This window comes from Rhinichthys klamathensis, unplaced genomic scaffold, assembly GCF_029890125.1.
Source record: "Rhinichthys klamathensis goyatoka isolate OS25496 unplaced genomic scaffold, OSU_Roscu_1.1 h1tg000636l_1, whole genome shotgun sequence".
Lineage (NCBI taxonomy): Eukaryota > Metazoa > Chordata > Actinopteri > Cypriniformes > Leuciscidae > Rhinichthys > Rhinichthys klamathensis.
In genome coordinates this window covers 182,420-196,359 of record NW_026607082.1, presented here as the reverse complement: position 1 = coordinate 196,359, position 13,940 = coordinate 182,420, and the positions used below count along the sequence as shown (strand labels likewise).

The 13,940-nt window shown below is 38.4% G+C and overlaps 1 protein-coding gene across 8 annotated transcripts in view; it reads right to left on the bottom strand.

Annotated features, from left to right (window-relative positions):
- The window catches only part of kdm2aa (lysine (K)-specific demethylase 2Aa), a 48,321-nt gene that overhangs the window by 13,429 nt on the left and 20,952 nt on the right, over positions 1-13,940 (bottom strand). For 7 of the 8 annotated variants that reach the window (XM_056241306.1, XM_056241307.1, XM_056241303.1 and 4 more), the window contains exons 7-12: positions 11,841-11,934; positions 5,655-5,808; positions 1,762-1,877; positions 1,378-1,401; positions 1,137-1,263; positions 824-1,056 (exon numbers count right to left, since the gene is read on the bottom strand). In XM_056241306.1, the coding sequence (XP_056097281.1) occupies positions 824-1,056; positions 1,137-1,263; positions 1,378-1,401; positions 1,762-1,877; positions 5,655-5,808; positions 11,841-11,934 (748 nt within the window). The remainder of the gene's footprint in view (positions 1-823; positions 1,057-1,136; positions 1,264-1,377; positions 1,402-1,761; positions 1,878-5,654; positions 5,809-11,840; positions 11,935-13,940) is intronic. The other variant, XM_056241304.1, reaches the window with a different exon arrangement.

The following is a 13,940-nucleotide window of genomic DNA, read 5'->3' as shown; positions in this document are numbered from 1 at the left end:
AAGATGTGCAGAATGAAAATGCACATTCATTCTGACAGCAGATGGCGCTGATGGAACAGCAGAAATGCAGCAGTTACCCCGGTAACCCCATAAACAAAGCAGCAGGGCAACTGAACAGTATTTAAATGTTTCATAAAGCAATTCAGATTTTTGTATTCGCTATGGTGTTCATCACAGCACCAAATACTTAAAGACTTAAAAGATTTTCAAACATAAACATTTTTATATTTTAATCTTGACTACATGATCCCCTAGATATTGATTCTTTATTGTTCAGTCACACTTTACATTAAGGTTCCATTATTTAACATTAGTTATGGAAAGTTAATTTAGCGGTCAGCAATTTTCCTATAATTTATTATATGTCTCTGAGTAAATACGTTGATATGAATGGCTTGGCTTCGTGAACTCAGATAGACTGGCGCTTGTGATTTCCCCAAAGATAAATAGCCACTCATTTATATTTAGTCCTTTGCCTCCAAAATGTTGTAGAAAAGGAATCGGTTTTCTTGCAGCTAAAACTAAACATGGAATAACATCCATGACTGTCATTCATACATTTTACTAGGCAACCAATAGTGGGAACGCCCACTGGAGACCTAACCGCCAGCCACTGGCGACATGCAGTGACAAAGTGGCAGTGTGAATGCAGCTTATAGCAACAAAACCTAAAATTAACAAATTCCAATAACATCCTGCATCTCAAGTCACATTTATAAAATATCTTGTGATACAGCTTCACAAATAACACTCGCAGCAAGTGCATTAGTATAACCATTTCCAAAAAACAAAAGCCTAATAAACTATGAGCGTGAGTTCTGACCCGTATGTCGTGTAGCAGGGCAGCAGCATTGTGTATTCCTGAAGGCACACACTTCTTATGTGAGGGCAGTGACTCCAACTTCCCTATCAGGTTCCACAACCCCTCCAGCTCAAAGGGAGTCAAGTGAAGCTTCACCCCTGGCCCACTAGGTGGAGAGGGAGCATTGTTGTCATCTCTTTCCTCTTTAGTGTGGCCATTTAGTACCTCACAGCCTGAGCTTTCCTGCTTCAAACCTGTGTATTAGTATCAGAGAGAAAGATAGGTTAACTTGCGTAAATCTATGTGGATGTGAATATGTTGTTAATGTACTGACCGATGCCCAAAGAGTATTTCTGGAACTCAGGGATGAGGTGTGATGTGTTGGTCATGCTGTACAGATAACGCTCCAACACGTACCAGCCCATCTCATAATAGAATGGATACCGGAACTTAGCAGGCACCTGAGGACAACCAGAGACCATTACAATTTTCAGTTACATTATTTTCATAAAAATGTTACATATTTTCCTACCAAATTTCCAATAATTATGAGAAAAACATCACATTCTCATTACCGTAAAGCAGTAAGGAAAATCATCCTGTCCGGACACAAAGGTTTTGTTTTTATTAAAATCAGAAAAAAAAAAAAAAAAAATTCAGTACAAGAAATACTGCCATGATTATTTTTAGTATTGAAATTGATCAATTTATTTGATTGAAGAAACAAAATTATGCATTTGACCTTTTTATAATGATAATTGAGGAAATGAGTGATTACTGTTATCAAGATAATATAACAAAGCAAAATAATGCCAATATGCAGCTTCGTTTTTCTAATGCATAATGTATTTTCTTATAAACCTTTTAAATTTAGGATCAACATTGACCCAGACGTGTTCTTTTTGAGATGATAAAAGAACTGAAAAATGGCAACCACTGCAGTGAAATGTTGGGCTCACCCTTGTCCTGTCCTCAATGCTGGAGATGTGCAGTTGCATGGGGATGTTAAAACTATGAAGAAAATTCCCACCAAATACAAGCGCGTCCACTGGTGTGTACACTGCATGAATCCAACCTGATACAAAACGAAAGTAATTTAAGAAAACTTAAACTAGGGCTGTCATGATTCCTTGATTAAATTCAATACTCGATAAAAAAACAAAAAACTTCATTGCAATTTACCCAGGTTGATTAACCAGCAAAATACCGGAAGTGGCGCATTCCACGGATGAGAATCCATGAACCGCATTATTAGACTTTTCTAAAGCTGCTCGATATATTACACCATTTAAAAATCATAATATAGCATAGTGCTATTGTGAAATCACTAAGGCTGTTTACGTGCGTGCAGGTTACACGTTTCGTCCAGTGGATCAGAGCGGCTCTGATCACAGTAGGGATGTCCCGATACCACTTTTTCACTTCCGATACCGATGCCGCAGCTTTGGCTATTTGCCGATACCGATATCAATCATTTATTTTTATTTTATTCTTGAACTAATAATCTTAGCCCTGTATTATTATTGTCTAACCTGTATTATGACTTACATTTGATGAATTGCTTTGTTCCTTTTTTGGATAAAAGCATCTTCTAGCCTAAATGTAGGCTAATAAAAATAATAATAATGACAATTATAAAATAACTATAAATGAGTTCACTTAAGACAGTAATATGTTTATCATAAAATAATTTATTAATGTTTTATTTTTATATAACCTAACATATTAAAGTTTTTGAAATGTTTTTTGTTTTAGGCTATATTTCTATTTTATATGTGAAAGCTTTTTTTGCTTATATTATACTGAGCTTTTTCCTCCCAAAAAATGGACTTAATGAAATTAGCCATTTTATTATCTAAATGTTCCGGGTCAACGCAAATAAAATGCAGAAATCAAATTTCGTAAAACGGAAAAAAAGTTGTCAATTATTTGATTTTCAATTAAATATCTAAGCATTGTATATAAGGAAAATAAGTTTGTATGTGAATATGGTTCGTTTCGTCAAAACGAATAAAGAAGAAAGCATGTTTTTCGTTTTTCAATTCGCCTTTGGCTAAGCCCCGCCCCCCTTAGTTACTGTTGCTACGTCCGACAAACAAACTTCATCTGGGCTCTGGTTTGGTATCAATATGGCTTATGCTGTGACAGCTCTTCCTGCTGAAATTTTATCAAACTTTTTTAAAGCAGCAAATAAAGTGTCCGATAGAAGTAGGCAAAGGGGGCTGCAATATACGTTCGAAGGCTATATTTACTAGCCTCGTGAGACCATCCTGATCTCGCGAGCTTTCAAGGTTTCACTCGCAGATCAGTCTGGATACTTTCCGTTAAAGAAATTTTGGGAGCAGTTCACCAAACGAACGTCCAATCAGCGTTGGCTTTGAGGCGGGTTGAGGTGTGACGCAACGAGAAGCGCGTCAGTTCAGTCTAAAGAACATGTCGGCTTCAGCGGATGAAACTAGCATCAGCGTGGCTATCGAGCAAGTTTTATCGGAATTACAGAGTATTTCTTCACTGAAAGAAGAGCAAAACACTGCTCTGGAGGCTTTTCTCAGAGGAAAAGATACGCTCTGTTAGTACGTCATATGCTTCGTTGATCTGATTGGTTGATTTGGCCCGTCTATCACCAACATAGGCCAATCAGCTAACCAGTATTTTCGCCCCTTACCAAAACTACTTCAACGGAAGGTTTCCAGATGGATATGCGGAGCAAATCCATCTGGCGGAGTCAGGTTATATATTTACGACATACAGGTGAAACGCAAGGAACAACAAGGCATCCAAATAGAGGCAAACGCATACGGTCACAGTAAAAAAAATGAACCACCGCATATCCTACTAATCGAGACGGAGGCTGGGACTAACAATATCAAGGAGCAACACTGTTCATGCAAAGCTGGGTAGGTCTCTATTCACTTCTATAATCGTTATTACAAAGCAAACGGACTACGCGAGTATAACGTTGTATTTATTAGCAGCGTGTGCTGGACGACACTTGTCAGGATTTGACTTCGGTTTTGGGAAGGGAAAAAAACGGACACCCCCCCTCTCTGGGAAACGTGTATCTGTGTTACAAATGCCCCAGGCACAACGTTTAACCATATTTTTTATAAAACTACGACGGTAATAGCCTGCCGAGACCAAAAATATGAGACGCCTGTGTTAAAGTCAATGGAGCGCTGTGAAAAAGTGTCGGACCACTGTGGGAGCTCGTTCTTGGCTGCGCTGTGATTGGTCAATCTACATTCTAGGGTGTGGCTTAGCCAAAGGCGAATTAGGCTACGAGTTAAAAAAGGAAAAGACGCAAAAGTACACCGAAGGTAGTGGGAGGGAGTGTCTGTTGTGAGTTTAGGGGGCACATCAGCCAGAGATGTAGTGGGGTGTGAGTGAGTGAGTGAGCGAGTGAGTGAGTGAGTGAGCGAGTGAGTGAGTGAGTGAGTGAGTGAGAGAGAGAGTGAGAGAGTGAGTGAGCGAGCGAGCGAGCCTAATGCCTGCTGAACAGAGGGTCGCCGAAAGAAGGATCTGAAGTGTCGGTGTTTCTGCTACAAAAACCCGCCGAACTGATCCGAAACCAGCCCAAACCCATTTTTGCCCGCAAAATAGATTGCAAAACCACCCAATCTGGCAACCCCTGTTATCACTTGACAGGCTGCGCCGCTTAACTGGATGTCGCAGCAAGGGAAATGCTAATATTCAAGCATTTAGGTGATGGGTTAAGATAGATTTTCCCATGGTTTGTGTTGGATAGGTATCGGATCATATTTTTTTTCTATCTAGCGTTCTGGGCCAGTATTGGCACGATACCGATGACGTGGATCGGTTAGGGACATCCCTAGTTCACAGTAATAGCTGCTTTAGGGTGCTTTCCCACCTGCCTCATTTAGTGGTTCACTTTGGTTCTGACCACATTAGTTCCCAAGTTCCCGTGAATTTGATAAGAAGGCGCGTAACACTATTTATAGGCAAGATTTTCGTGCTAGAACACTTTTTCAGCGGGAATGCAAATTATAATAGCACTTAACCATGAACACAAAAAGCCACACCACACAAATGGCTTTTAATTTGTTTATATCATTAGCAAACATGTCACTATAATTGTTAAGTTCTTTCCATCGATCAATTTTCTGCAAAAATAACGATCGACATGCTTGTTTGCTTTGTGGCCCCTTTAAATACAGTTTTAAAAAAGACCACGCATTCGATCTACGTCAGAGCATCATAGCGTCCACAAATCTTTCCACGGCGTCGCTGGCAGGGTGGCGAGAGCGAATTTTGCCGCTTTCGCCAGCGGCGGTGTGAACGTACGGTTAGCAGTATGAAAATATTATTTTTGCAAATTGATAGCAATTTTACATTATTTTGAAAATTGATCACCAAAAATGAAAACTACAGATTGTAAGCTTTCAAATGCCATATAGTTTGTCAATATTAGTTTAGGTTTAGTATAGGATATTACCGTTTTAAATATGTACAGTGACACTTAAGGGGTTAAGAAAATACCCCTTTTCTTAAGGGGTTAAGAAAAAACATCCACTGTATTTATTTATTTTCTTAATACAGTGGATGTTTTTTCTTAACCCCTCAAGAAATTCTTTGTAAAGTTGCCAAATATTAAAGATTAAATAGACATTTGATTAAATGTTGTTTGGCCAATATTAAACATGATTGTTGTTGTTACACTTCACAGCCTTGAGGCCAATGCCACCCTCTGCAGGCATTGTTATAATACAAAATGCACATACGTGGATTATGTTTATATTATGTATATTACATAAGGTGTTGTCCAATAAAGCCATAATCTAGTTTTCTCTTCACGTAAATGAATGTGTGTGTGTGTGTGTGCGTGCATGCTTACCTGATGGAATGATGAATGTGTAGCCCTGCTTGAGCTCAATCCTCTGACAATCAGTGGCCTTGTCACCAAGGAAGATGTCGCCTTGTTTCCCTGACAACACCCAGTTCTCATAAAGCTCCAGGTTTTGTGGCGTTGGGGGGATAAGCCAAAACACCTGTAGCAGACAGGCAATCAGGCTCATCTAGGCCAAAAACATTTTGGGCATTTTGACAGCAAACTGATTATCAGATATAAAGCGCAACAGTTCATTTGGCATTATCAATGAGCTGAAGTGTCTAAGCTAAACTCGTATCCCAATGATTTCCACATGTACACTACCATTGGGGTCAGTGAGATTTATAAAAAAAAAATAATAATAATTCAATAACTTTACAATAAATCCCATTAGTTAACGTTAGTTAATGCATCCATTAACAATGACCAATAATTTGAAACAGTAATGTATTAATCTTTGTTAACGTTAGTTAATCAAATACAACTGTTTATTGTTAGTTCGTGTTACATTTACATTGAATCATTTGGCAGACGCTTGTATCCAAAGCGACTTACAAATGAAGAGAGCAATAGAAGCAACAATATGCAAATATCGTGACCAGTCCCAGCTAGACCAGTGCAGCAGACATAGCAAGGATTTTTTATATATAATAGATATAGTATAGAAAGTGTAAATATTTGAGTCAAATCTTGGCGAAAGAGATGCGCCTTTAGTAGATTCTTGAAGATGGCGGCTCGGGTTGAGATATGCAATTCATTCCACCAGCTTAGAACAGTCAAGGTAAAGGTCTGTTGGCTCTTTGGGATGGCACCACAAGGCGCCGTTCACTTGAAGAACATAAGATTCTAGTTTTAAGTTTTTTAGTTCAGGACCAATTGATTTTACTTCATATAAAACAGATACAATTTTTGATTTTAATAAATAGAAAAAGTTTAAATTAACATTTAGGTGAAAGTGTTTATCAATGTTAGTTCATGTTAAAACAAATGTAGTAAACAGAACCTTTTTGTAAGATTTTACCATTAATTATTTCATTCTGCAAGGATGCATACATTTGAGCAAAAGTGACAGAACATTTTGTAACAGTGTGAAAGTCTTTTCTATTTCAAATAAATGAACTTTCTATTCATAAAAGAATCCTGAAAAAAATGTATCACCGTTTCCACATATATTAAAGGGGTGGTTCAGGATTTTGGACATCTGACCTCATTTCCAAGTTAGAATGGGTGTTATTTATCAGTGGAGAAAGTTTTTAAAAAATTTCATCCAGTCCTTCCAGTTGCATAGTTCGCTGGTGGTAGGCTAGCGCGAGTCAACGGTAACTGCTAGCCTGCCATTAAAAACAGTTTTACCCACTCCACAGTTCACCAAAAGCAAATAAATTATAACGTCAGACTATCGATGTAAATGTCTGTTGAGAGAATAATGTTAGAAATCAAATCAAACCCTTTCATCGCATTGCAATAGTTATACTTTGTTCCCTGTATTTATTAGCACCGTCTACAACAGCGGCGGAGTGATATTAAGTTACCTAGGCAACCGAGAGAGCCGGTCCACATGACAATCACGCAAGTGTATTTACCTGCCGCTGACACTCATCACTACAGACGCAGAGTATATTTCACGAAGAAATCAACAAGACATAGGACTATGGCCACGTTTGAAAGCCATGCCACTGTTTCGGACTTTGAAGACGATGAAGACGAGGAATGTGTGTTATTCAACATGTACATGTATGAGCCGGAATACACAGACGAAGAACTAATCGAGATGGATGCTGTTCTGTGTTTACTTTTCGGCGCAGTACTACTAACCGGAGTAAAGTAAAATTCCGCCGCTGCTGAATTTAGTTCCTGTAAATGTAATGCGATCATTGAGATGCAAGAGTAGTTTGATTTCTAACATTATTCTCTCAACAGACATTTACATCGATAGTCTGGCGTTATAATTTATTTACTTTTGGTGTACTGTGGAGTGGGTAAAGCTGTTTTTAATGGCAGGCTAGCAGATACCGCTGACGCGCTAGCTAGCTGGCGAACTATGCAACTGGAACGACTGGATGAAATTTTTTGAAAACTGTCTCCACCATAGACTGTAAAAAAATCTGGACGTAGTGTCTGTGACGTCACCCGTAGGTTTCTGAAGAGTGTTTTTGAAGCCTAAAGTGGGCGGGGCCGGCTGTCGCCATCTTGGCAGCGCGTCACCTCTCGTCACTCCCGGATAAAATAAAATGGGCAAAGAGGCGGGACGTGGGTGGAGCTGAGGTGTCAATGCTACTGGCCTCGCGCTAAAGTGACAGCTGATTGAACAATAGTTAGTTCATATTTTTGCCCTTCGAAATACTATAATAGTTAAAAGACGTAACTAAAAGTGAGACTGTGTATCGTGATGCATTATTGTTCTGCTAGTTAAAAATGTATTATCATTCAGTAACTTACAATATTGCTCTGAGCTTGTGCGTGTGACAGCATGGCATCGCACGTCAAGTTCATAAAGAGCTTTATTCAGTCCATTTTAAAATCTGATTTTGGCCGCCTCTCAATTTCTCAAATGGGTTAAACCAAAAATATTACCTCAGAAGTTCAAGTAAATGCACTAGAAATCCGCGGTCATTCAAGGGTGTGCATCTACTGCATGGACGAAGAGAAAGCATTGTCACTTGCAGGATTTCATCTGACGGTACTTTTTATTTAACACTAAAAAGTTAAATAGTAAAAAGTAAAAAGTTATTTAACACTAAAAAGTTACTTTGTGGAATAATCTGGGGCCGGAATTAAAGCAATGTCAAAGCATTCACAATTTCAAATGTCTTTATAAACAAAAGGTCTGGTCCCTTTACAATGGTAATGAGGCTTGATTGTATTCATGTTGTGTGGAGTGTCGGTTTAGTTTATTTACATTTGTGGTATTCCATCTACCATTGTTGGTTTTGATAATCATTGTTACCTGAGGTAATAATTGTATATTATGAATATGTATAAGTATGTATGTGTGGTTTTCATCTTCTGACTGTGACACTGTACTAGCTGCAACGTTTCAAATAGCTCACGGTTCAGTTTGTATCACGGGTTTAGGTTCACGGTTTTGTTATGATTCGGTATGTGCTATGTTCAGGGAAAAAAAAGACTACTGTCAAATAAAATAAAGAAAATATGAACAAATAATCTAACCATAAGCAAAAGCACAAATAAATACAATAGAGCAAAGATACTAATAAAATAAACTATGCTTTTCAGGTAGGTCCACATTAGTTTTCAGTAGGGATGGCCCGATACTGATACTGGCATCGGGGATCGGGCCGATACTGTCCTAATATACTCGTACTCGTACTCATAAAAATTCGCCGATACCACGCACCGATACCACGTACATTTTGCAAAACGAAACTGGCCGCCGCGAGTGCTTTGTCGAGGTGAACTGAGGCATAGGAAAGTATAATGTCGGCGGTTTGGGCTCATTTCAAGATAAGGGATGATGACAACAGCAAGGCAGACTGTGAGTTATGTTCAGCTAAGGTGTCGAGAGGAGGGAAAGAAAGTACATCGTTTAACACCAGCAATCTAATTAAACATCTGAAGACGCATCATAGATCTGATGGCCGAGCGCGCGCGGGCGGTAATGCACTCACTCTGTGTGTGCGGGTTACGGGAGAATAAAACGATTCGCGGGACTCCCGCAAACTAGAAATATCTATGAATAAAACATAAAAACTAAAAGATTTTTATTCATCTCTTGCAGAAAAGCAACAAGAACAACTACAACAAAATAGAAACGATTTACAGGACAGAGTTTCTATTCATAACATGGTTACAGCGTTGAGCGATGTAGCCAATCACAGACATATGTGTTGATTTCTGGAACGCAATGGCCAATCAGAAGCATTTAAGATAGACTCCCCTCACCGCTCAAAACGGACTTTTTTGTTCAGTGCTGAATTCTGTATGCTGGCAAATCCTCTAATTATAACAAACAAAGTGTGGATATTATGAAAGATTGATTGTGCAGTCAGCTTCATTGATAATAACAGAGATGTGTGAGATCGCGATGAACTGTCAGCTTTTTAGGAATTATTAAGGGAGCGCACTGCGCGCATTCAGTCATGCCAGACCATGCACGCAGTAGCCTGCTTGCTTTTATGTTAAATTAACAGTGGTTTGTGTGTTAATAGTAATACATTTATTATTTTACTAATTTTTATTTATTTTTAGACTTGTTAAAACAAGCAGAGAAGAAAATAAAAACAGTCTTCTAACCGGTGTTCTAAAATAGTCGTCTTCTTTTCTGGGAGCCTATTACTTTTGCGGTAGAAATATCGGTATCGGTACTCGGTATCGGCAAGTACACAAATGTAAATACTCGTACTCGTATCGGTTTGAAAAAAAAATGGTATCGGGCCATCCCTAGTTTTCAGGTACAGAAATTTAATAAAATAATCAAATGTAAAATAACATTGCATATTTGACTATATAAATTAAAGATTAATCCTTATTAAAGTTACAAAAGCTATTCAATTCAGAGCTGATTCAGTAGGCCTACACCGATACTCTGAGTGTCTTTCTTTACCATATAAGTTCACTTAAGGCATAACAGACTATGTCTGCTAGGATACTCATCAAGACGGACATGTTGACATAGGCCTACTTTTTGTGTGAATTTGTCCATTCAAGTGCAAGACTTGAAAGAGAACTCAATATTTGCGCGCTGTCTGAGATGAGTAGCCTACACACACACGCGCGCGCACAGACACACGCGCACAAATCTTCTAGACGCGAGTTCTCTTTCGCGTCTTGCTGTTGAATGTTTACATTGGCAAAACTTAAAATGAGTTTAGTTTAAACACCGATGGTAACGTCTGCAGTCCAGGTCTCGACTGCGCTCGTGCGCTATCAACTCCCGGGTGATGACGGCGTCAATGACAGGTCATCTTCGAGCATTTGGCACTCACATTGAACAGTGTTTACAAAGAGCAATCGTTTTGTTCACGTTTTTTTTATTATAGCTGTTGTAATATATTATTTGGGAAGCCAGCAAGTGAATTTAACTGGCACACTAGCCGCAAGTCGGAACAACGAGTCAATAGTTTGCTTGTTCATTGCTCAGACGCACAGCAGGTTGTCTCCGTCTCCTTCCCACAGACGTTTAAACGCGCGCTCGATTATCTCTAGGACCCTCCCCCTCCACACATTAGCCACTTACAGTGGCCATTCCCTATTCTTCTCACACTCATTGGCCTTCCACTCACACTCATTGGCCTTCCACATATTACGGATTCATTGATAAGCCCCTTCCACGTTTAACGTGTAAAAAAAAAAAAAAGGGACACATTTACTGGTCGCACTGACTCCCACATGTGCGACTGGATGTAAAATTCAGTCGCACACTCTCAAATTTTGGTCGCAGTCTGGAGCCCTGAAATTGTATGAAATAATCCCGAAAAATCACAAACACGGCAGAGATGGTAAGTACAGCAGCTGCTTGAATTAGCTGAGGGTGACGTTAACAGACAGCAGACAAACGGCTAGCAGTGACAGCAGCCGCAATCCACCTGTCACTCAAGTGGCCACGCCCTTATTAATGCAAAACTTTAAGGCTTAATATAATTTAAATGGATGAGTTGTAAAAAAAAATGCACCCCCCTCACAGTTTTCATGAAGGGCAAAATAGCTATATAGACCAAAACCACTATTTGCCACCAGGCTGTAAACATATTTTTTTCTGCTGTAAAGTTGGGCATTTTAACATGGGGGAGATACAGATTTGACTCACTTTTGCTGCCAGCCTCAAGCGGCCAGTCGATGAATTGCAGTTTAATTCACTTCCGTGTTGGTTTCAATAGAGAGACAGGGAGGTTGCCGCTTGGTCTCCACTGATAAATAACACCCAGGCTAACTTGGAAATGAGGTCCGATGTCAAAAATCCTGAACCACCCCTTTAAGCAGCACAACGGTTTTCAATGATAATAATAGGAAATGTTTCTTGAGCAGCAAATCAGCAAATTAGAATGATTTCTGAAGGATCATGTGACTGAAGACTGGAGTAAATAAATGACATTTTATAATAGAAAACAGCTATTTTATTGAAATTTTGATCAAATAAATGCAGCCTTAATGAGTATACGACACTACAAAAATATTTTAAAAATCTTACTGACCCCAAACCTTTATACAGTAGTGTATGTGCAGTTTTCTGACCTTGCAGCCCCGCAGTATGTGGTACCACACAGATGTGCCTCCAAAGTCTATGTGGAAATCTGTGTAACAGCCCTGCACACTCATTAGGCAGTACCTGCACACAGAACAGGCAAATTTGAAATAGTGGAAATGGACTGTTTTGTTAAAATATAATAATGAACAAAGAGAGCTGTGTGAGAAATGGGACGTGAAGATAATTAGGATAGAAAATGGAACACAGAGGACTTATTTCCTGGTGAATGTAGATTTACCTTTGTGTCTTTTTTATGCAATAAAACAAAATGGTTTTGAAAGAAAAAATGACTATATTGCAATTAAAAAAATAGATTACAAATAATAAAAGGCTTCTTTACTTTTTGCGGTGCGAGTAAACCTTTGTTTTTCTTTGTGCAGTTTATCATTACACACACAAATTTGCTATCTGTTCTGCTGTCATTCATTGCGAGTCTAATAGCTTTGCTTAAAGTTTTCAATTTTCAATCATTCCAGTGGGCAGTATCTAAGCACCAGTCTCTCTCACTTGGTGTGATATTTTGGCCACACCCACTATCAGGTCCCACTGCAAGTCTGACATAGCGGGATTGTGTCATGGAGAACAAATCATTGTCTGACACCATAAACCATGTAAGAACACTCTGAAGTGCATGTAGCTAGACAGCCAGTTAACTTTAAAAGATCTCTAGCTGCCGGGATTGTTGTTGATTACATTCACTGCTGGCTATTACTATGACTGTCTTTATTTTCTTGACCTGTTTACATTAGATTCCATATTGACCTTGATTTATGTAAAAAAAAAAAAAAAAAGTTAGTGATAGTAATTTTATTCTCTGTCTGGAGTGCACATCAAACATGCACAACCAAACCACTGGTTATTGTTATTTCAAAGGAAATACATATTCATTTGCATCTGCTCCATTTTATTTGTGAATTTTATTTTATTTTTTTCAGTCCAAAAGTGTGCACATTTGGAAAAAAATATTGATGCATTCCTGTTTCCTTAATATTTATTTAAAAAGAAATGTAATTTTTATAAATTTTCCACTAAATTACTAGATCTGATGAGCGCTCACTCGCTCTGAATCTGTTTCGGGTCAAATGACTCCCAGACAGAGGATTCACTACTGATCTTCCACTCATATTATGTGGTCATAGCATAACCCTTTTATGACAAAAATCCTGTAAACCTCTGAATTCTGTCTCTATACATAAATACCAGATAGAAACGTTTGTACAGATGAAACTTGAAGCTAATAAATAGACGATTACAAAAATGCATTGTTTGTATATTTTTTTCCCATGTGATTTGGGGTATTTTTATAAGAATAAATAATGCTTATATGAGAAATGCTGAAGGTCCAGTGTTATGGTCTTTGGTTAAAAAGCTGTAATATATTTCTGCTCATTTAATTCTAACTCCACTTCAGATCACAATCGGAGGTTATTGCAAAGCTCTAAAAACCTCTTAAATGTTTTAAAGTGAGTTTTGTTGTGCAGATTGCTGCTAATTTTAACAATGCACCTGTTACCAGGTACAATTATATTACATGGGGAATAGCAAAAAAAAAAAAAATTTGTTTTGTAGAAATACAATAATAATGTGGGCAAATGTATATTAGGATCAAACGGACATGGCTGAGAAAGTCTACGCATACTGGGCAGAAAGTGCAATACAGCAGCTGATTATACCGTCACATGTGTAGAGTTCAAGAGCTCATAAAAACAGCTCGGTAGGTACAGTCAAATATACTAAAACTTTGGATTTTGTTAGGCCATTAATGTGTCATCAGCCACTGCCATATTTAACGCTCCCTTGAACATGGCTGAGAAAGACTGCTTCCGAAATGACTTGGCTCATTCAGCTGCATTATGCAAAATTACATAAAAGGTACATTAAATTGTTACTGTAAATGATCAAAAAAAAAAAAGTATTTTTCATTAGAGCATTACAAAGTATATTAAGACCCTGAGTTATATCTAATGCACTCTGTGATACCAGATGGCTGACATAATCCTGCTCTCACTATCAGAGTCATACTCACAGTGCTGACCGGGTAGTGGGTGTAGTGTTGCACGATATACCGGTACTAGAAAGGTATCGCG